Source organism: Copadichromis virginalis, linkage group LG3 (assembly GCF_057382275.1).
Source record: "Copadichromis virginalis isolate Kocher_CV1m ecotype Utaka linkage group LG3, C_Virginalis_male_GT1.1, whole genome shotgun sequence".
NCBI classification, from domain to species: domain Eukaryota; kingdom Metazoa; phylum Chordata; class Actinopteri; order Cichliformes; family Cichlidae; genus Copadichromis; species Copadichromis virginalis.
This window is the reverse complement of record NC_140620.1, coordinates 20,789,401-20,812,976: the sequence shown is the minus strand read 5'-3', so window position 1 is coordinate 20,812,976 and position 23,576 is coordinate 20,789,401. Positions and strand designations below refer to the sequence as shown.

Sequence of the window (23,576 nt, the reverse complement as noted above, 5' to 3'; positions counted from 1 at the left end):
GCAGTAGTGCTACTGTATTATGTGATTTGAATGGTTCATCATACTGTTTGTGTATTTTTACTCTTTCAGTGGTTGGTTGCAATAGTGCATTACATTTTAACTCTTTCACTGCCAACCATTTCCAGATTTTCCTCCAACCTATGCCATTTGTCAGTATGATACCAGTGAAAGTATTATGGTTTTGACTTTTTAGGGGACTTGCCTGTGTGTAAGGTTCAAGAATTCTGATCATCTAATCTGCTGCATGCAGTTGTATGCACATGCACAGCTGCTGCAAATGTGTGCTTGCCACTGCGTTGCCAAAGGCGAACTTCAGTCAGTGGAGAATATTGTAATAATTTGGCGGAGGCTTCTCAGTCGAGCAGTAACTGAATTGCTCATTTACTGAACGTGCAACATGTACAGAACTCTTCTGGGAACTAGTCAACCCAACTTAGTGAAACACACACTGAATGCATGCTGGCCCCGCCCACCCACCACCTCTACCAACCACCACTCCATATCCTGACTGACATGACCTGTGATCCAGTGATTGACAGGAGAGGAAAGACAGTCCAACTTTGTTAACTCTTCATTACGATATGCTCGAGAGGACAAAAGATTTTGCACCTCGTTATTGTTGGAGCTCTGTGTGGAAACTGCAAACGGGACGTCATAAGGTAATGCAAAGGACTCTCCTACCTAACATACTCGTTTATTAATTCTTAAGAGCATATATATTTTTTGTGTGTGGGGGGAGGGGGCTTAAAATCGGTGTTAGCTTGGTCGAAATAGCACATTAGCTGAATTATTCTGGAAAAAATAGGTTGTGTGTGTTTTTTTCTTTTCTTATTTAAATATATATTTAGATATATATTTTCCACGGGGAGGGGCGAAGAACACAGGCGCAACGACAGTCTTTGTCTTTTTCCCGCCGAGTGTGGTGCATTGTCCTCCTGCGCTTCTGTTCTATGACTATTGAGAAGCTGGCCATGCTAACAGTGGGACATTTAGCTTCAGCTAAAGCAGCAGGTAAAAATACACATTTAATGAGAATAAAGAAAGACAACTTTTTTTTGGAAATTTAGAGACTGCTAAAACAATCTTATCCAGTTTTGAGCTTGCTCATATAGGTTAGCCTGCTTTATTTAATTTTGTGTGAGCTGCAGTACACAACATTAAAAAGTTAATATAACATTAGGTTGGTGGCGTGAGGAACTCCAACCTAAGTTTAATATTTATTATTTTTTTAAGTGGGAAGGGGAGCATGTTTTTTTCCCTTTAATACAACGTCTTCCAGGGTCTTTTTCATAGGAAAACCGTGTAACGTCTGTGTTAGGTTGGTCAAAAGAGCAATTAGTTGAATTATTCTGGAAAAGATGGGTTGTGTGTTTTTTTTCTTTTATTTACTTATGTAAATATATTTTTCAAGGGTTAAATAAATGCAACATTAAATTAACAATTGTCTCTCTGTCTTTTCTCGCCCAGTGTGGTGCATTGCTGTTCTCCTGCCCTTGCTGGCTGCGCTGACAGTGTGATGTAGCCTCAGTGTTTGTGTTTTAAATGCTTTTTCCACCAAGATGTCTGTTGAGAGAGAGATGATCTTACCCATCACACCAAGGGTAATAGCGCTTGGTAAGTAAATACTTTCAATCCTCTTGTAATATTTTTGTAAAAAATCTATGTAATTATTGTGGTATTTGTACCCACAACAACTTACTTAACAGGGGTTTGTCTGTTTTATATTGTATAAAAATAGAATACACACAGTTTGCTGCTGTTTCTCTTATTATTTATTATACACAATGACCAACAGGAAAAAACAGCCTAACATTTCAGCACAGGCCAAAATGCCAAAACATTAGGCAGTTTTTTCCTGTAATTGATCATAATTTTCATTACATAATAAATAATAAGAGAAATAGCAGCAAACTGTGTGGATTCTATTTTTGTACAGTGTGAGGCCTGCTATCCAGCATTCTTGTGGAAACCTTATTTGTAACGGTGAGCACATTGTCTTATTGGACTCTTGTCTGTTTTTAGGGAATAATTTCATGTCTGCAAGCCGCTGGATGATCAGTTTGGAGGGCAAGGCATTTTATGAGCCTGAGCAGATGCATGACTTTGCCAGCACCCTTGCTGTCTTCTTTGCGTCATACTACGTTTTCAACCTTGAGTATCAGGAGTCAGCGTCCATCACACTGGAGATGATACAGAGGTAAATACTTTACACCATTAAAGCTTACACCATTTAAGAATGAAATATATGTGATAGCTTGACTACAGTTGCAGAAACATATAGGTGATTGCTGTAATGTATGTTTTAATTTTGAAATTAAAGCAGCCTTTTTTCCGTTAAAAGGTTCTTTGTGAGGATCAATCCAGACATGGGAACAAAATGCCCTGCAAAACTTGGTACAAGCTGCAAGACAGGTCGTGTCGTAAAGAGGAAGGTTACAAGCATCAGCCCTCGGATCACCACCTTCCTCCAGCGGCTCTCTGAGTTTGAATGGAGGACTTCCAACTAGGTAAGAATACAGAGATGATAATATCTTTTACATAGCTGATAATTATATACATACTGTACACTCATCCATACAACAGTATGAATGATCTCAGACAGATGTGAACAAGTGAATAACCTGAGCAAACATGAATATTGATGATGTGTCTTTGACAGGTGGTGATAAAGACTACACTGAACCCGACCATCCTGGTAACGGAAATCTAAATCCCATGTCACATTCTATTTCCTGGGACCCACTGATAATTATTACATTTTGTAAATGATTTTTGTTTTACAATTGTAATAGTTTATTTAATGTTCATGCTGGTGGGTTTGACCTGTTTTTAGTGGAATGAAAAACTGTTTTCCTTAAAAAAATCAGACACAGAAAGGTGAAGGACTGTGTAGTTTTCATGTACGCTTCTATTTATTTTGGTTATTGACATTGTTTTTATTCAGTTGAAAAATGTTTTTCTTGTTAAAAAAAATATCAACAATAAATGTTGGTTTAATTCACTATTCTGAGACTACTTTATTGAATTATATTGTTTTTTGTAAATGTTCTTATATTGAATATGAATGTTAACATTATTTTTATTTGCTGTAAAACACAATTACAGTCTAAACAAATTATACTGTACACAATTACAGTGTTATACCATAAACCACATTTGCAGTACAGTGATACTATAAAACTTAATCACGGTAAGTCTTTCTAACTGTAAACCACGTTTACAGTAAAGCTGTTATACTGTAATATATGTTTACAGTAAAGTGGTTGAACTGTAAAACATCACAACAGTAAAGATACTGTAGATCAGTAATTACAGTAACTTACTGGCAATAGTGTTGCCAGTAAGTTGCTGTAAAAATACAATAAAATGTCTAACAGTGTACTTATTGGTAGCCCACAAAATGTTACTCAACAGAAGAAAAAACAGGTCATTGCCTTCTTCTTTCTGATTTAACAGGTGTTAAATAGATGAAGCCTGCATAAACATGCACTGTTCTCAGTGTATATAGAGCCCCGTGTCATTCAGAAAACCACTGTAGTTAATGGAGTTCGGGCTAAACAGTTTCTTAGTGAGACAGTGGAAATAACAAAAAAATGCTTGAAGCTTCATTTTTACCCTGACCTTTTGTTTTATTTTTGGTCTTTCATGCAAACAGTAAGACAGAATAAGAAAAAAGAACACAGCAATAACTCTTGAATGATCACTTGAAGGCAAAATTCAAAAGTCAACCCATACATAATCAAATTAAAACAAAAGCAGCTAGAAAACAAGGAGTAAGGGAATAAATGATACTGCTCTCCTTTTAATGACTCACCCTGGTAAAGAATCAATTTCCATTTATCTATATGGGACTTTATGGCCCCAAAATATATGTTTCTCAAACTCTCCTCTTGTCATTTCATTTCATTTTCCTCTCAAATGGATACTTTCACATCTTTATGAGTACGGTAAAACATCTTCACCTAAAACAACTTGAGAAGAAGGAATGCTTCTTTATTGCTTGTGAGACCTGTTACCAAAGATGTGTTTATATTCAGAAGGGCACAAGTCCAACAAGTCGTTAGTCTCAATTCTAATCCAACATTTGACACCCTACTGGTCCCCAGAAGTTCTAGAGTGCAACCAGCTTTGCTTGGAGACATTTGAGGAATATATCAATTTGTTCAAATAAATAAAAAAAAACTGACACACTTCCCTTCACCATGTTAATAATAAAATGTAGTAAATGCTCCGATGGCTGCATCAGAGAGCAACTTCAGGTTAGTGTTTTGACTGGAGCAGCCAGGGTTCAAACAAACAACCTTCTGGTTAGTAGATGACCTCCTCTACCTCCTGAGCTACTTCCACCCATAAGGAACAGAATCATTATCTCTCTGTTTGGTCCTGTCCTTACAATACTTCCAATAAAACTGCTGCCTTTTCCAGCTGTGTAGTGATCACAACACCATAGCAGCCAGAAGACAGCTCAATCTTTCATACAACCAGCATCCGGATCATCATCAAAAGACAGGGATCATCATGGAGGTGGGCAGCCTGTCAATCAGTCCGAGTCACCATGGAAACCACCTGAGAAGATGAACGACACTGAATGCTGGAAAATCTTCCTGTTTCTGGTGTCATACCAAATTGTATCTATCGTTCTCCTCCCACTTCTTCCTCTTATCTGCTCATCATCAGTATTTGAGATGGACCTTCACCCTGATCCTGGACTGTCAGGCTACAGACAACCAACCAGGACATTTCACTGACTTAGAAGATCGAACTCATCAGATGTCAAGTTTATAGACTTTTAGTGGGAATAATAAAGACATTATATTTGCTTTAACTAAATTCAAGAACCTGAAATCATAGTTCAGCTGGAATCAGTATTATTTCTGTAGTTTTTCTTTCACCCTCCATCAGTGAGGTTTGAGATGTTTCTATTATATTGAGGCTTTTCATTGTGATAATGAATAGCACTAACTATCAGCACAGGTCTCAGAATGATATCATCTAAAACAGCAGACTGTGTCTTACCTAATGAGTCCAGGCCATGCTGATGAAGGCTTCACCTTCATATTTGGGCCTGGCATATCTGCGTCTGCGAGCAGCTCCAGGACAAGTCTAAAGACAAAGAGAGACAAAGTCCAGACTTAAGAACATCAACGCTGATCCTTTCATTCAGGACTGAATCTGCTGAGAGCAAACATTATAGCTTTTGTGTCAGAATCCCTTAATTGGACCAGTTTAATTCCCAGTGTCCAGTGTTTTGTATAAGTTTTACTTCCCTTGCAGTCTTTTTGCTCTGGCTTTTGGAGGAGGCGGATGCATCTTTCACCCTCTCCTTACCCTTATCTTCCCTGCTGCTGCTTCTATGTCCTTGTCTGGTCTTGTCTCACTCTAACCCTGAGAGAGCCTCTCATTCTTGCTCTTGTCCTCTAAAAAGTAAAGAAGAACTATGGCTTTGATTAACTGGTCCCTTAATGCACTTGACACCCTTTTCTCAACGAGAAGCCTAGGATTGGGAGAGCCTGCGTGCTCTGGAGGGACTTTCCTTCCAGATACACGATTTATGGGTGGCAGAAGTGGTGCATCGTGTGCCTAGCGGGACTGTCTATTGAAGACATTGAAGACATCTACCTATTCAGCACCATGATAAAGGGGCTCTTCCTGATCTGAGCTGGCTTGGCCCTGGTTTATTGGAAATTGAAGAAAACGGTGAATGCTGTTCAAAAGCCCACAAGGCTGGCTGCTTTGATCGAAAATGTGGGAAGAGTGGTGAGTGCTCAGATTGCAATCATTGTGTCTATGCATGTCTAGTAGTTCCAGTTTTAAATTGTGTGTTAACCTTTCCTTATTTCATTGTTACTGTGGATTCTGTTTATGTTTTCCTGGTTGATCACTTGAACAGCCGTTAATGAAGCGCTTTATGTTATGTATGTTGTCTGCCTACTGAACTGCATTTGGGTCATCATTCGTCACTATGTGATGCAAACATCAAAGCCGTGGAAGAATTTTAGAGATTTAATTTGCCTGTGGGTACAGGTATGCCAGATCAATACATCTTTAAAATTCAGTAATGTAGGAGTAGTTACATGCAAATACCGATAATAAAACTCTGAGATGCAAATTTGGTATGTTTTGATAGAGCTTAACACATGCTGCTAGTGTGTTAGCAGAATGCTGTACCTGGAGGCAGCTGTACTCCTGTTTGGGACACACGTGGAGTTTGCAGTGCAGGAAGACTTCACCAGAACCCCCGGTGAACTCAAACATGTTAAAGGAGAAGTAGTTGGAGGTTCCCAGTCCGTTGTCCTCCACCTGCACCGTCTGGTCAGCAGGGTTGGCACAGCTGCTCACAGACAGGAAAACACACTTTGTTCAGGAGTCCATGAGAGAGATCAAAACCACATGACTCTCTGAGTCTGTCTCACCCGTTTATGATCAGGTCGTATCTCGGAGTGCTGTCGGGTGATGGCTGGTCAGTTGCCCAGCAGGAGTCGGTCACCACGACGACCACGTCTCCGTCCAGCCCGTCAGTCTTCAGCTCCACCCAGATCTTCTGGTTCAGCTGCACTTCAATGCTGGACTCCACAGCTTGTGTGTGGCTGACGTTGGTGAAAGCCTTCATGGTCAGAGTGTAATCCCAAACTCCAGATGTGATGTGCTGGATCACAGAGCTGCAGAACACAAACACACTTCAGCTTTCTCTGACTCACAAACCTCATGAGAAGCTTCACATCTTAAAGTAATTCAACCACACACCTGTCTCTGATCCTGAAGGTGGCAGTCTTGATGTCCGGCTGAGTTTGGACGCAGGAGAAGTCGATGTAGACTTGGTCGTGACGAGTGATGATGTCAGAGGAGCTGTTCTGGTTCATGATGGTGTTTTTGTAGATGAGTTCACTGTTGTTGGTCTGTGGAGTCACACAATCAGATGACGCTAAACAAGTCGGTTCATTTTAAAATTATAGTATATGTATAATTTTTTAATGCTGGACATCAGGAATCAACAGAGATCTGTTATGTTTCTACAACTTACCAGGTACTATGATTACTTGGTCAACACAAAGAAATAGGAATGCATCAATCCAACTTTTATTTCTGACCTGATACTTATATCTCCTGATATCATTGTTAAATTAATTAGCTTTTTTCATAACTCTGAGGTGATGAAGAGATTGGGAATTGTTCTCCATGTTCAATGCAACATCTAACTCCAAATGCACAAGCTTCTTGTACATATAGGGTCCCCTTGTGTCTTTGTCCTCTGTGTCCCTCCCTGTGCGTCTGTGTTTATGTTCCTATTGGCTTGTTCCCTCCTTGTGCCATTGTGTTTCCTATTTTATTTTGACAGTCTTAAGTTCCATTTTCAGTGTGTTTAGTTTTGCTGCCTCTGTCTCATTACATTAATTTGTCTCAGCTGTGTTTCCAATGTATTTCCTGTTCACTCGTCATTGTGTTGTGTAGTTAAGCCCTCTGTTTCTCTCTGTCCATTGACACGTTCTGCTTCATGGTTGTATGTTTCTCTGTGTGCTTCAATGCGTGTTTAGATGTTTGCCCTCGGGCAATTGAGAGCTTCGCTTTTACACTCAGCTTTCTTTTCACCACGATGGACTGGTACAGCGTCATCACTGCAGCAGCATCAATTTGTCTGTTGATCTCCAGACCTTTTTCGAACTGTGCTCGGCCGGGCCCCATAGACTAAGGCGCGTTCACCAGACGTTCGACCTCGGGCACCCTCCACGGGCCTGACTCCAGGGCAGGGCCCTGATAACCCTAAGCGCGCAAGGTGAACTGTTCCCTTGATGCTCTATTTATAGGGATCTTTTGAATCGCTCTTTGTCTGGTCCCTCACTAAGGACTAGTTTACCACGGGTGACCCTCCCAGGGGGCAAAAGCCCCCCGACAACATAGCCCCTGGGATCCCTGGGACACACAAACCCTTCCACTACGGTAAGGTAGTGATACCCTTCTGAGAATTACTATCTTAAGATAATAAATGTTATTAATCTTGCACCAAATGTTAATTAATGATAATAAATCTTTTTCATGTGACAGTCATTAGGCTTCTGTAAACAGCTGTTATTTACAGTGTTGCTTTTTGATAAAGGACAACTGGAATCAAATAATATTTAACTGAGTTGCTGTTAAGATGTCACACTACCATAAATATAAAAAAAGCGTATGAAACCGGTTTGGCAAACCAACAGCCTAGCATATAATTCGTAAGCAGATGAGTATGCACAAGAGAAAAATATTACATTGCATCTTTTTAGTCATTTCAACTCACTTTAACCAGCTTCCTCTGTTTTGCTTTGTTTTTTTTAAATATAACAGAGCAGAGCAGCAGAAGCTCAGCAGATGCTGGAAGATGTTTGGCTGCTTGTAGTAGACTTGTAGTCAAGACCGCCTAATCCGAGACCAAGACAAGACCAAGACCAGAGGGTATCGAGACCAAGACAAGACCAAGACCAGAGGGTATCGAGACCAAGACAAGACCAAGACAAAAGTCCATCGACACCAAGACGAGACCAAGACCACGTAAAAGTGGTCTCGAGACCGGTCTCGAGACATCCAACTCTAGTCAGCAACCACATAAATATGCCCATTAAAGTCGACAACAAACCACACCATACCAGCCCTTAAAGTGCTCACTGAAATGGTTTCGATATATTTCTGCTCAATGAATTCACCAAAATACCTAACGTTAATGAAAATTGTTTAAGTAGCTGAACGCCACTGCTAGCGCTAGCTACCTGTACATAGCATGTAATGTAACGTTAAGTTAAAGTTAAGTCTGCAGGGACGGTTGCAAAAAAACTGTCCCTACATAATTTATAATGTTTGAAGAACACATTATAAATAACAATATTACATAAACATGACCAGGTCATCTGAGGTTGGAAAGGTAGTTAGAAGAGTTTGAAGGTGTTTGTTACCTTTGAGGGTGTTTGCGCTCCAGGTGCCTGGTGAAGGTTGAGGTAGTCCCGGCTGTCTTGGTCAAGGAGACTTTGCAAAAACTGCACTTTGCCGAATGCTTCTTTTTTGCATTTACCAAAAACTATTTGTGTTCTATGAACGCAAACTTTATGACAGACGAAATCGCTTACATTTCTGTAACTTACTGACCGGGCATACTGCTCAATCTAACGGGTTGCATTTAGTTGTGTTTGAAGGGCGCGAAAGGCGAAATAATAAAATGCCACAATGTGGAGGGATTTGAGCATGGCTGAGCCACTGTGTGTCGCTGTGTGACAGCTGAGCAGGGAAAGGAAATTAATTGAGGAGCCGGCTCTCGCTCAATGGGAGTCGACTATTCTGATTCACTACAAAGCACTCTCTAAGCACGGCTCTTAGAGCTAAAGCTTTTGCGCATGATACATTATCAAATGTTATGCTGTGTGTCATGGATACTGTTGACTCCAAATCTCCCGACCACTATGTTGATCTGAGACAGCAAGACCGAGACAGTGAGACCAAGACAAGACCGAGACCAAAGTCCGTCAAGATCAAGACAAGACCAAGACAAAAGTCCGTCGAGACCGGTCTCGAGACCAAGACCGGTTTTCGGGACATCCAATTCTAGCTTGTAGAAGGTAAAGAGGAGGAGATGAAACCCACCGTGACCACCGTCCCACAGCTGTTGCTGCTGTTGAAGCTGAAGGTCACCATGTGGGTGAGCTCGTCCACCTGACCCCTGCAGGTCGGGTCGTTGAGGTGTAAGGCAGAGTAGTCGATGCCTTTGTCCTCCAGGAGACAACCGACCAGAGTTAGTGAAGCAGAGTCCTGCATGCAGACCGTTGGATCACCTGAACATCACAATATCAGTCAGAAAAATCACAGTTAGAAGTTTTCCTCCATTATTCAGCCCTGTTGACATGGTGATGTCACAGCTGTCATACCCAAAGAGTTGTTTGCTTGGTACTTGGAGGCAAAAATGTCCCGACAGAAGCAGCGAGTGTCACCACCGACCGTCTTCTCACCACAGAACTCGTGATCGCTGCAGGTCCTGTCCTGACAGAAGGCCTCAGAGGCTACAGAGGAACACACTGATGTATTATCCTGAAAACATGGGAGCTCTAAAACTCCAGAGTTCAGGTGTTTAACAAAGGAGAGCTTATTAAGGTCTTATTAAGGTCTTACAGCAGCCGGTCTTTGATGTCCAGCCATCCAGAGTGTGGTTGTGTTGACTGCAGGCTCTTGCGTAGGCCTTCAGGAACTGACAGTTGAGTCCGTCCACTGCAGGATATTTGCACAAAGTGTCGGTGCAGGCGGTTATGTAGGGCTCTGGGTCAATGTCACTGTTACAGGAGGAGAAGGGCGCCTCCTTCAGGAGATCACAGCTGCTCACCACAGAGAAAACAAAATTAAAGACAAGAAAATGATCAACTGTAATCATTTGTCTAAATATAGCTTATCAAACACTACTTATCTTGCGTATGTGCTTCTCTAAATCTAATGGTTTTTTATGGTAGATCAAAATTAAATGAAGTCTCTGTTTTTGTAATTTTGCTTCTACACTGCCATAATGGTTGTTAAATAAAATCATGCAAATCAATCAAGATGTGACTGATCTGCAGTTTTTCACTTTTCATTTTCATTTCATCAGTTTCAAGGGACTTGACTGCTTGGTTTGTATCCCCTTGTCAAGTCTGCATCTGTGTTATGTTTCCTGTTTTACTTTGACAGTCCGTGTCCTATGTTAATGTTTACCGTTTTGCTTCCTCTTGGTCTTCTCAGGTTTGATTACTCCCAGCTGTGCTCCCTTTGTGTCTCTCGTTCCCTCCTTATCCCTCTGTGTATTTTAGCCCTGTGTTTTCCTTGGTCTGTGTTGCGATCTCCCTCATTCATGGCTGTGTTTCCCTGTGTGCCTCACTCTATGTTTAGTTATTACTTCCACAGTGTAGTTTTTATTGTTTTACCCTTGAGTCAGAAATAAAGCTGCTTTTTGAGTTCACTTTTTTGCTCTGTGAAGTCTGCATTTTAGGTGCTTCTCTGCCTGCACACAGCCTCTTCATGACATTTTTTCAGGGAACTCAAAATGGGTTAACAATTCAAAACTGTTCTGTAGGAGGTTGATCAAGGCTTGAAAGCTGGTGCTGCAAATTCCAACAGGTGATCCCAATTTTTTGGATTACTTACAACCCCCTTTGTCTGCGTCACTGCAGTATCATACCCTCTTGAGCATCAGTTGATCAGTATTATACTGCTGAAAGAAGTGTGTTGCTACAAAAATGGTGAGAAAAAAGCAATTAACAATGGAAGAGACACAGACCATCGTAACACTTAAAAATGTAGGTTTTTCCTACAGAGAAATTGCAAAGAGAGTCAGGGTGTCAGAGAGTACAGTTTCTTTCACTATCAAAAGTTACTCAGAAACTGCAGCAAAGTGACAGGAAGATGTCGGGCAGACCCAATACCACAACTGAATCAGAGGACAGCCTGCATGATAGGCGGCTCAAAGGACAACAGCTTCAAGCACAAGCTTAATAGTAGTCATGGCAACCAAGTCTCACCTTCAACTGTGAAGAGAAGACTTCGAGCTACAGGTTTGACAGGATGAGTTGCAGCAAGAAAGCCACTGCTAAGATGTAAGAATAAGAGGCTCGCCTGGGCCATGAAACAAAACCATTGGACTACTGAACACTGGAAGGGAGTATAATGGAATCAAAAATTGAAATCCTGGTTTCATTATGCTGGATTTTCGTATGCTGTTGAGTAGGTGAAAGATTCCATGGCATCAAGTTTCAAGGAGGAAGTGTGATGGTCTGGGGCTGTTTTGCTGGATCCAGGGTCAGTGACTTATACAGAATGAGGGGGACCCTGAATCACAACAGTTACCACAGCCTTGTCCTGCGCCATGCAACAGCCTCTGGCCTAGTTGATCAGGGGTTGGTCATCCTACAGAAGGATAATGACCCAAAAAACAAGTCCAAGCTATGCCAGAATCAGGAATAAAGAACAAGATGATACGCTTGAAAACATGGAGTGGCCGGGACAGACTCCAGACGTAAACCCCATTGAGCTGTTTTGGGATGAACTGGACAGAAACGTGAAAGCAAGGAAAGTGAGAACATAACTGCACTTAGACTGTGGACGGCCTTTTTTTCTTTTTGGTGAGGCGAGAGATGGAAAGAGGGAAAGCTGAGACCAGCGCTGCCCTGACTGTGGGTTTTTGTATGAATGTCCAATAAAATTGACAACTGTGAGCACAACTGTTGTCGGTGTGAAGTGTATTCCACAGTATCATTGCCAAAATTGGCAATGAAGAGATGCCTTCATGAATGTAAATACAGAGGATTCATAACAAACTAAGGGTTACAATTACAGACAAGAAGGCTGATTTTGACTTTAGTAGCGGAATGATGAAGTTTGGAGGAGAGAAATAGTTCATAGTCTGAAGCACCACATTATGAGTCACACATAATGGAGACAGTGTTATAGCATGGGCATGAATGCCTTCGAGTGGAACCAATTATTTCTGAGCCTGTGAAAACATCAAACTGTGTATATGTCTGTAATTCCTAAACAGTTAATGCAAGGCTTTTGCTGAACACCTTTGCTTAATGCTATAAATCTGGACTACATTCAAGGCTTAAGTGTGGCATTTAATGTGGTGGTCTGCAAAGGCAAACTTCTAAAGAAGTACACAAGGTAACTGCCACAAAAATTATATATCCAACAATATAACAGATGTTCCCTACTGTGTGGATCTGCTCACCGTTCAGTCACACTGGTGGAGTTGATCGTGCTGTCAGCAGTCTCACTGTACTGCATCTCACAGCTAGGGGGCGACAAACAACAAAGTTCAGGCTCCTTTATACAAACAGAATATCTGCAACATCAGCAGCAGCAGTCAGAGGGACTCTGAGCTTGTGATGAGGTCTTACCTGGTGGAGCTGTACTCAGAGAGCCTCAGGTCACTCAGAGACCTGCTGGATTTTCCACACAGACCTTCCACAGATGAACCAGCAGGTCCTGCACAGGATCAGGACAGAATGAGTCAGATCAGCATCAATATTCAAACTGGAGGAACACAGCAGCTCAATAAATAACAGCACAGTTTACAGTTTACGTTACAATAATTAAACTTTATCTTCTGCACCTTCTAAGAGGATCTGTGCGGTGTAGCCGTCAAAGAAGACAGAGATGATGAGGTTGGAGAGATCAGCAGTGACTCCAGTTTGGTCCTTAGAGAGCTGCACACCATGAACCAGCTGAGGTGAGCTGCTGAGGGTCAGTGTGGAGTCGTCCAGCTGCATCACAGCAGAGACAAAGTGGAGGAAACACTGAGTGAAACATGTCAAACACACAAACAGGCTGATTTCACAGCAACAACCACTGAGTTCAGCAGCTCTGAAAGAACTGCTTCTAACAGCCCTGAGAAGAAAGATGAAAGGAGACACAGCAGAGGATGAGGGAGGACTTTGGATCAGACTCCACTCTGACACACGAACTGTGGCTGTAGGTCGCTTACCTGAACTCTCCCACCTTGTTCCAGGTGAATGTCATGCCCGTCCACACGCAGCGTCACACTGTCCAAAAAGCTCACATCTTTACGACGTCTGTCCCTGAAGTTCCCCAGAACAAGGAAATCTGGGAGTAACGGAGTCGAGAACAGAGAGTACGCACAGCGATCCTGGATGGAGTTAATCTGGCCGTGGACGTCAATGATAGTGGGGCCGGTCACAGTGCAGGTTGAGGCCAACACACTGGGCATCTCAGGTAGAAATTCTTAAAAAACAGAGGGGAAAGGGTGTCTTAGTATCAGCTCTACAAGTCTTCTGGATTTTGGAAGTTCTAAGTTATTTAGAACTTCTTGAACAGTTTCACAAGATATCATGATAAGTTCAGGAGATGCATATGTGAATATCTAACCATGGTCACACTTTTAGTATGGATGATATAACCTCTGGAAATGACTGGTCTCTTGGATTATCTTTAAGATAACATTTCAAAATATCTCAGCACACAATCTACTTTGTCTTTTGCAGAAATGACCAGAAGTGAGTGACAGGTGGTATGAAGCAGACTTGTTTGGGCATTTTTTGTTGTGTCGTTTTCTGTTTACTGGGGTGGAAAGATTGTTCCTTACAGCCAGTGGATGGAACTGGGTACTGGAAAATTTTGAACAACTTCAGTATGATCGATTTTAATTCTCTTCATGCAGCTAATATTAAATTAAATCATTATCTCTTAAGATACAATTTATGTTCAAATATAATGCCTGTAAATGTCAAAAAGGCCTTAAAATTTTAATTAAAAATAAACATCTGTATTATTTTGTAAATAATTATCAAAAAACCAGAACAGATACAATGATTGAATTCATGTCCAAAAAAGAAAGAGCTTGTGGGTAAAACATGTAGCATAAATCAAAAAAATCATAGTTGTTGACTGCAAACCTGTCAGCTAATATCAAGAGCTGTGGAAACGCATTGCAGTTTGGTGTTTTATTTTGGTGTTGTCCCACTTTAATGAAAACTCAAAAGCCTCCCAATTTACCATCACAAAGAGCTGAAAGAAGAGTTGGTTCAAGTGCAAAGCCTGTAAAGAGTAAAAAATCATCCAAATTTGCATTTTAAATGGAAAATGATGGACTTTTTGTTGGGTTTACAGTAAGGCTCCAAGATATTGTCTGTAAATAAAATATTCAATGTGAAAGAGCTTGTGGGCAAAACAGTGTAACATAAGTCAAAGCTATCATAATCGTAGACTGCAAACCTGTCAGCTAAACATCCTGGACATATAATCAAGCAGTGGGACTTCAGTGTAAGCAGCTGCACAAATTTACCTTCACAGATGACACCAGCGTCCTCAGAGTGTCCACAGTTGTGAGATCCAAATCCTAAGTGCTGGCACTGAGTGAGATTTGATTCACTGCCTGAGCAACTGACATCATCCAACCAGATGGGTCCGGTGCCCTGACCAAACTGAGCATTTGCTGGTGCTGAGACGACCCTGCCGCAGCCCAGCTGTCTACACACCACCTGAGCATCCACTAGGTCCCATAAATCATCACACACCGTCCCCCACTGCCCACTGTGGAAGATCTCCACCCTGCCAGAACACGAGCTGTTTCCTCCAACCAGGCGGATGCGCCCCTCCACTGCTGCACTGTTGCTCACTGCTGTTGTAGAAGTGAGCCTGACCTGATTGGCTGTAGAGGTCTGCGGTATTGGAGCAGGTGTGGTTGAAGAAAGTGCAGATGTTGTTGTGTTCACCTCTGTTTACAGTCAATACATAAATGAATAAGTGAGAGTACTGCGGTAAAGCTGAGAGCATTTTCCTTCTGAACAGTTGAATTTAGCGGCAGGATGAAAAAGATGAATTTGTTACAGTGTGATCATGCTTAGAGGGCAACAATACCTGCACAGTACGCAAGGTGGCACGCAGATGGCCTCTCAAGTTTGTAGACGTAGTAGTTTCCATAGCATAGTTTGACTTGGATGGTGTGTGATGGAAACTGGCAGCAGCTTCCAGACCAGTTGTTGCACACAGTGCGATTTACAGTTTCACCTGGCTGTGAGGGATGAGGTTGTGTTATCCACAGAGGAGCATGGGTTCCACACCTGTTTGAGTCTATACACCTCTCGGGAATACGAGCATTGGAGCTCCCCAGAAACAGGCGGTACCAGCCTTGCCAGTTAATAGATTGATCACAGTGTAGGTCCTGAGTGTTTGTGTTGTTTGTTGAACGCCATTGATCATTCAGCACAGTGTAGTTGTAACAAGGATCGACACTTTGGGGATATCCTGAAGGATGAAAAGAAGTCATCTTTTTAAACAATCACACACACTGATAGATGCATTGGGGACAAATTGGGTTCAATGTCTTGGCCAAGAAAGCTTCGACATGCAGACTGAAGGAGCAGGGATGAAACAGCGTGTTTGTACCGGTCTTAAAGATTTCTGTTGTGCATATCTTTAACTAAATTGTCTCTTTAGTTTCCAAACTTTTTTTGTTCAATACAATCAGTTTTTGGTATGAACACTGCAAAGATTTGACATCTAAATATTTGGCATGAAAAAAGTATTTAATTTCAAAAAAATCCAGACTATAATCAAGTGACATAATATCTCGACCTTAGACATGTGAGAAATATCTTAAAAGAATAGTTGAAACATTCATTCCACCCACTTTATTGTGTCAAATAAACTCAAAACAAGCCTTTCGGTGCTTCTTTCCGCATCGCCTCTTCCTCAATTTAAGAGAAAAAAAATCTTAAAACAACAGCAAATGTAAAAGATGATTCTTCTGTTCACAAGTCAGTCACAGGGCTTACAACCACACGGACATTTTAGAATCACCAGTTCACCTATCTTCAGGAACAGCAAGTCATCGAACTGTGGGAGGGATCCGAATTACCCAGAGAAAACCCACAAGGAGAGGCCTTGAAACCAGGGTCCACAGCTAAAAATGGCTGTAAAATACAATGTAAATTCCAACAGTGTGGCCATATGAATTAGTCTAATATGCATGTAAAGTGCTCAATTTACGGATTTATAAACAAAATAAAAAATAAAAGGCATATATTCTCAAAAGAAGATTAATGATCTCGTTCATCGTGCTCTTGCTTACCCTGTTAGTCTCAAAACAAAATCAAAAAGACTTTTTGCTGGATATAAAATTGTTAGATTTGCTGAGACAGACAATTTATGTATTGCATACATGGTGTTGTTTCAGCAGGCATGAACACACATGAGCATGTAGGAACAGAGGATCACCGGAGAAAACTCCTTTTTTATTTTTCTCCTTCCCAAGTACCACAACAACAACGATATTCATTAGCGCCCTCCAGTGCTTCTAGTAAATGCATCTACAGAACAAAATGCAATAGTATGTGGACACAACACAGGGCCATAACATTTCAGTGCATGTCACATGTCCAGCAATCAGGGCATTTAATGCAGTCACATGGGTGTTTTAAGTCTTGGATATTATTTTGCTGCTCACAGTCAGAAAGAGGGACTTCCTGTGGACATAAGGTAAGGTTATAGAGGACCCACTAACTATGTTTCATGCAGCTGTGTATCAGTTGCAGAACCCACAGTGAAAATGTAGTCTAGAATGGATAAAGTTTAAGCATTTAATCCTGAAGTCCTGTTTCTACCAGGTGCAAGTATGATTGTGACCAAATATTGTTACTTAGACGTCTCCAGAATATGATTCTCACGGAGCCTGTAAAAGCAGGTACATGTTGGATAACATATATTTGAGTGGAGCAATATCAAGAGCTGTGGAAACGCATTGCATTTTGGTGTTTTATTTTGGTGTTGTCCCACTTTAACGAAAACTCAAAAGCCTCCCAATTTACCATCACAAAGAGCTGAAAGAAGAGGTGGTTCAAGTGCAAAGCCTGTAAAGAGTAAAAAATCATCCAAATTTGCATTTTAAATGGAAAATGATGGACTTTTTGTTGGGTTTACAGTAAGGCTCCAAGATATTGTCTGTAAATAAAATATTCAATGTGAAAGAGCTTGTGGGCAAAACAGTGTAACATAAGTCAAAGCTATCATAATCGTAGACTGCAAACCTGTCAGCTAAACATCCTGGACATATAATCAAGCAGTGGGACTTCAGTGTAAGCAGCTGCACAAATTTACCTTCACAAATGACACCAGCGTCCTCAGAGTGTCCACAGTTGTGAGATCCAAATCCTAAGTGCTGGCACTGAGTGAGATTTGATTCACTGCCTGAGCAACTGACATCATCCAACCAGATGGGTCCGGTGCCCTGACCAAACTGAGCATTTGCTGGTGCTGAGACGACCCTGCCGCAGCCCAGCTGTCTACACACCACCTGAGCATCCACTAGGTCCCATAAATCATCACACACCGTCCCCCACTGCCCACTGTGGAAGATCTCCACCCTGCCAGAACACGAGCTGTTTCCTCCAACCAGGCGGATGCGCCCCTCCACTGCTGCACTGTTGCTCACTGCTGTTGTAGAAGTGAGCCTGACCTGATTGGCTGTAGAGGTCTGCGGTATTGGAGCAGGTGTGGTTGAAGAAAGTGCAGATGTTGTTGTGTTCACCTCTGTTTACAGTCAATACATAAATGAATAAGTGAGAGTACTGCGGTAAAGCTGAGAGCATTTTCCTTCTGAACAGTTGAATTTAGCAGCAGGATGAAAAAGATGAATTTGTTACAGTGTGATCATGCTTAGAGGGCAACAATACCTGCACAGTACGCAAGGTGGCACACAGATGGCCTCTCAAGTTTGTAGACGTAGTAGTTTCCATAGCATAGTTTGACTTGGATGGTGTGTGATGGAAACTGGCAGCAGCTTCCAGACCAGTTGTTGCACACAGTGCGATTTACAGTTTCACCTGGCTGTGAGGGATGAGGTTGTGTTATCCACAGAGGAGCATGGGTTCCACACCTGTTTGAGTCTATACACCTCTCGGGAATACGAGCATTGGAGCTCCCCAGAAACAGGCGGTACCAGCCTTGCCAGTTAATAGATTGATCACAGTGTAGGTCCTGAGTGTTTGTGTTGTTTGTTGAACGCCATTGATCATTCAGCACAGTGTAGTTGTAACAAGGATCGACACTTTGGGAATATCCTGAAGGATGAAAAGAAGTCATCTTTACCTCAAGCAAATTTCACTGATATATGTGAAATTTACACAAGTCATACAACCCTTTTTCTTATGCTTTAAGGATAGACCATATTCAGACCGAATGTGATCAGACAGAGTTAATTCTGTCTGATCACAATACTTTTTTACCCTGGTAAAATATTATGAAATATATATTCCCTAGGTAGTGATGGCCAAATTAAGTTTTCTGATGCATTTAAGCTTGTATTGAAAAACATTTCATCACTAGAAGCTGTTCAGTACAGTCTTTGGTGACATCTGGTGGTCACAAATATGAAGAGCAGCGTGAATCTACAAATTCGAATGCACTGCTTTATTAGGACTGCCCACTCTATACAGCTGAATTGACAGTGACGTGCCGAATGAAGTTTCGGACATCATTGATCACTTTGTTCAGACAAACCAAGCTTCAACACAGTGTTTCTGAAACAATGAGTTGATTTTTTTGACACTTACACCAGAGCTTCAGCTTTAAATTGGCCATCACTACTCCTAGGCCCTAGGTATATAAATACAATATACCCTAGGACCTAGAGTATATTGTATTTATATATCTGTTTAAAGTCATTCAGGTGTCCAGCATTGTATTTACCAAGGACTTAAGTTGTTGTTTAAAATTTGCAGGATGGTTGGTGGGGTTAAAGGCTGAATGACCTCGCAGGTCTAAGGGTTGCTATTTATGGTTTTTGTAATGTACTTTGTTTGGTTGTTTCATGTAACCTTGACAGGATCCCACCTGCGATAGGGAGTGACTGCAACTCAGCCATGAAGTGGTTGACCACACAAAACAGAGCAGTGTCAGTGGATGGTAAATGGTACTGAAAGCAGCTGTACATAATTGTCACAAATACTTTTTCCTTGATTGGTTTTCTGTGTGAAGAAATTCATGAAGTCCTTGCTAGTTAATGTTAAAGGAATGGTTTGCTCAACATAAATGACTTTTTGTCAGCTTGGTTACCGTGCTGAAGACAAACCTAGGGCTGTTCTTATTTACTTCAATCAGTGATGAATAGTAAGACACTAAGATTTTTTTCAGGGTAAATGAAGATCTCCTAAATACATGAATAGGACATGACTTTCAGTATAAATTCAGATGGAGAATGATCAAAGGTAAATGATTGAGGTAACTTTTGATGAGGAGTGATTTTGGTGCTTGTGTGAGACCCAGATAATCATAACAGACACACATGCAAAATATCACACATTATTGTCAGGTCCTGATCAACCTATTTTATCACAAAGATCAAATATTCTTTTAAGGAAAAAAAATGCCGGTCACAAACTAAATGTCACCCCCAAATGGCTTTTAATTGACTGCCAGCTGTTTTAGCTTACCTGCTGTCAGCAAGCTGAGAAGAGGCAGGATGAGCAGGGGGTGGAGCATGTTGCAGAGAGCCAATCAGGCGACTGAGCTGTAAGACACACCACACACGTAGTTGGATATCTCTGATTGGATAGAAAGTCACAATCCCATTCTCCCATCATCAAAACTTGGTATTCATCCTAATATTGTACATCATCCCACAAGGTGGATGAAATGTCTGTAAATTTCCATTTGTTTATCTAAATGTTTGAAACCCTCACCATCCAAAGAAGAAAATATAATCATTTGTGACTTGATATATGGACTGATAAATACCATACATTATTTCCTTTTGATGTGTACAGTTTGCTATTTGCCTCGAGCGTAATAACTTGTGTGTGTCTTTGTGATACAGTGCGGTTGTGGGTGATAGGAGTCACTTTTTAATTCTGCTTAAAAAAGTATTACAGTTTTATTGAGTCATTTAATGGACATCTAAAGTTTGAACGAACCTGTTTATTTTTGAAGAATTTGGTACCAACAAAAATGGAAATGTGGAAGATTCCCAACAAGCAAAATTTGGTTAAGACAACAATGTAGTAAAAATATCTCTAAAAGTTAATTCTGTTCATCTGGACGTAGCGTTTTGTGGGAGAAACATTTTGTCACTCATCCAAGTGACTTCTTCAGTCTCAGCTGACTGCAGGTTTCCCCAAATCTTATAAACAGTACATTTGCATAATGACTGAAACCAGCTCAGTGAAGGAACAATGGGCTGGGAGGTCAGTTCCTTAACCTCCTACCTGCTGTCCACATACGTGGACATCACATTTTGGGTTATTTAGACCAAAATACTCAATTTTGCTCTACAAGGGCCTGATATCCACTTACGAGGACACTATACTGCTACTGTTCTATCAAAATTTTAAACAAATATCCTTATGTGGCTCTGATTTCTCTTAAAAACAAAAATAAGGTAAAAAAAAAAAAAATCTGGTAATTCTTTGTTTTTACATTCATCGGGCCCCAATATGCCCAAATATCAAAGAGAAATTAAAAATGCATGCCATGGAAGAGTTTGGATCAACAACCACTGACCAAAACCCACTGATCAATGGCCACTGATCAATGGCCACTGATCAATGGCCATGAGTACCATTCACAGAGAGTTGGGGAATGGCTGCAATCACAGCATTGTAAGATGGTGACAGATGTCCCCTTAGGCCCCCTCCTCGATTCAGAGATGGTCTTTCCCTTTTCACGTAAATGGCCTCCTTGACTCTGCGCTCAAACCAGCGTTCCTCCCTGTCCAGGATGTGTACACCCTCATCCTTGAAAGAGTGTCCACTGGCCTGTAGGTGTAAATAGACTGCAGAGTCTCGGCCTGACACGGTAGCTCTTCTGTGTTGTGCCATCCGCTTTGCCAGAGGTTGTTTGGTTTCCCCAATGTATAAATCCTGGCAATCCTCCTGGCACTTAACAGTGTACACTATGTTACTCTGTTTGTGTCGGGGACCCGATCCTTGGGGTGGACCAATTTTTGGCGCAGCGTGTTTTGGGGTTTAAAAGCCACAGAATGCATGTTTAGAAAAATGCGTCTCAACTGCTCTGATGCTCCTGACACATACGGGATCACCATCTCTGAATTGAGGAGGGGGCCTACGGGTACATCTTTCGCCATCTTACAATGTTACAATCAATGTTGTGATTGCGGCCATTCCCCAACTCTCTGTGAATGGTACTCATGGCCATTGATCAGTGGGTTTTGGTCAGTGGTTGTTGATCAATGGTCATGAGAATTTGCATAGTAAAGATTAAGGAACTGACCTCCCAGCCCATTGTTCCTTCAGTGGGCTGGTTTCAGTCATTATGCAAATGCACTGTTTATGCGATTGGGGAAACCTGCAGTCAGTTGAGAATGAAGAAGTCACTTGGATGAGTGACGAAACGTTTCTCCCACAAAACGCTACAGATGAACAGAACCAACTTTTGGAGATTTACTTACCTGGATGATTGAGCATGCATCAAGACGTAGTAAAAATATAAGGCAAGGCAAGGCAAGGCAAGTTTATTTGTATAGCACAATTCAACAACAAGGTGATTCAAAGTGCTTTACAGAGACATTAGAAACAAGAACAAATAAAAAGCATGATTTAAAATTGATTAAAACAAGCAAATAAACTAACTAACTAATTAACAAACAAACAAACAAACAAACAACAGTATATAAAATCAAAACAGATAAAATCAGAACAGTAGATAAAATCAGTAGTTAAATGTAAATGTTATAATATTTAAAATAGCAATGTTGATATTCACACAATAAATGTTCTATATGAATTCAGCACAAATTTAAGGTGTTCTATTCACAAGTAAAGCATTAAGTTAATACCGTTTGCCCTATGCTCTAGTAAGTGTTGAAAGATGCAGCTTAAGAGTTCTGAAGCATGTCTTTATTAATTAATAACATGGAACAAAACAAAGGAGACAGGGATTCCTGGTACTGAAAAACCTTGGTAACCAGACACTCGTGGAATAAGTTGATGTCTTTTGTAAAGAAAAATGTGGGTAATCTGAGACGCCATTGATATTCAAGGACTTGCAAACCTAGTTTTTGGGTAAAGAAGAAAGAAAAAGGTCTTAGCTTTTAAAGCCATACGAGAATAAGTATAAGGTGATTTAAAAGTGATCAGGACGTCATCACAATAACAGGTTTTGAGTATCTTACAGTCAATCCAATTAGGACAAAAGCACAAGAGGACTGATTACTATGAGCCAAAAACACTGAATTTCTTTTTGAAATGAAGATAAAAATAAATAGTTAAATGAAATGAAAAAAATCTAAAGTTTATGTTCGTGTTTCCTTAACTTTATCTGTTATACCTGTTGATAAGGCCTCAGAGCTGCATGTTGATCTCAAACTGTTTCTGTATGTGTATTGTCCAGCTTATGCAGCTTGTTAACAGGCATAAAATTGATGTGTGGTATCTATGCCAGCTGAGCAGTCCTGTTGGAGCAGGGGTCTCAAACTCCAGTCCTCGAGGGTCGGTGTATTGAATCTTTTCAATGTGTCCCTGTTGCAACTTACCTGAATACAATTAGTATGTCATTAGCAGGCTCGATAGAACTCTACTGCATGCTGAGGTGGAAATTCAGCCATTTGATTCATGTTACAGCAGCTCATGAGTGAATGAACATGGTGCAATAAAAGTACTTTTAGAAGTACAATTTTTCAAACACTTACATTTATTTAAATTTAATTGAGTAGCGTTAGGGGTTGCCACTTCAGCATGCAGTCAAGTTCTATACTTTTGCCAATGACCTACTAATTACATTCAGGTGTGTTGCAACAGGGACACATGGATATGTTTCAAGTCACCAGCCCTCGAGGACTTCAGTTTGAGACCCCTGTGTTAGAGGAAGAATAAGAGTACAAGTGCGCAGCTCATCTTACCTTCTGCAGCTCTGATGGAGGATGAAAGCTGATGTTCAGGAGGCTATCTGGTGGATCTGCAGTACTTGGACAGATCTGTCTGTTGGTGTCTCTGTGAGGACACCACTCTGTCTCTCTTTATGTACATCCGCTCCACTCTCCACACCCAGGAGGGGTGGATACAGAGGCGGCATCTACAGTTGAGCTACCTGATAGCTCCACTATCAGAGTTAATATAAAATGCAGCACAGAT

At 41.1% G+C, this 23,576-nt stretch overlaps 2 protein-coding genes across 2 annotated transcripts; one reads left to right on the top strand and one right to left on the bottom strand.

Moving 5' to 3' along the window:
• The first annotated feature begins 482 nt into the window (after positions 1-482).
• LOC146713343 (uncharacterized) lies at positions 483-3,193 on the top strand. Its single transcript, XM_085447191.1, has 5 exons — positions 483-659; positions 1,468-1,614; positions 2,023-2,197; positions 2,342-2,507; positions 2,660-3,193. Exons 2-4 carry the CDS (start codon positions 1,560-1,562, stop codon positions 2,505-2,507), a joined length of 396 nt encoding a protein of 131 aa, XP_085303317.1. The 5' UTR covers positions 483-659; positions 1,468-1,559; the 3' UTR covers positions 2,660-3,193.
• Positions 3,194-3,622: 429 nt separating this feature from the next.
• LOC146713342 (scavenger receptor cysteine-rich domain-containing protein DMBT1-like) lies at positions 3,623-19,971 on the bottom strand. The gene is made up of 17 exons (XM_085437867.1): positions 19,923-19,971; positions 18,165-18,551; positions 17,590-18,021; positions 15,352-15,738; positions 14,777-15,208; positions 13,460-13,716; positions 13,088-13,238; positions 12,873-12,960; positions 12,704-12,766; positions 10,126-10,325; positions 9,885-10,016; positions 9,604-9,791; positions 6,745-6,896; positions 6,414-6,659; positions 6,169-6,331; positions 5,017-5,103; positions 3,623-4,566 (listed from the first exon to the last, which is right to left on the bottom strand). The coding sequence occupies exons 1-16, from the start codon at positions 19,969-19,971 to the stop codon at positions 5,017-5,019; spliced, it is 3,414 nt and encodes a 1,137-aa protein (XP_085293993.1). The 3' UTR covers positions 3,623-4,566.
• Positions 19,972-23,576: the final 3,605 nt, after the last annotated feature.

What these genes read in the sequence shown, in the direction of transcription:
- LOC146713343 (XM_085447191.1), top strand. Translation starts at nt 1,560, where the DNA reads ATGTCTGTTGAGAGAGAGATGATCTTACCCATCACACCAAGGGTAATA. An exon ending in ACCAAGGGTAATAGCGCTTG is followed by an intron (nt 1,615 to 2,022) that starts GTAAGTAAATAC and finishes GTCTGTTTTTAG; the next exon opens with GGAATAATTTCATGTCTGCA. An exon ending in ACACTGGAGATGATACAGAG is followed by an intron (nt 2,198 to 2,341) that starts GTAAATACTTTA and finishes TTCCGTTAAAAG; the next exon opens with GTTCTTTGTGAGGATCAATC.
- LOC146713342 (XM_085437867.1), bottom strand. Translation starts at nt 19,971, where the DNA reads ATGCTCCACCCCCTGCTCATCCTGCCTCTTCTCAGCTTGCTGACAGCA. An exon ending in CCACCTTGCGTACTGTGCAG is followed by an intron (nt 15,209 to 15,351) that starts GTATTGTTGCCC and finishes GACTGTAAACAG; the next exon opens with AGGTGAACACAACAACATCT. An exon ending in TACGACCTGATCATAAACGG is followed by an intron (nt 6,332 to 6,413) that starts GTGAGACAGACT and finishes GTCTGTGAGCAG; the next exon opens with CTGTGCCAACCCTGCTGACC.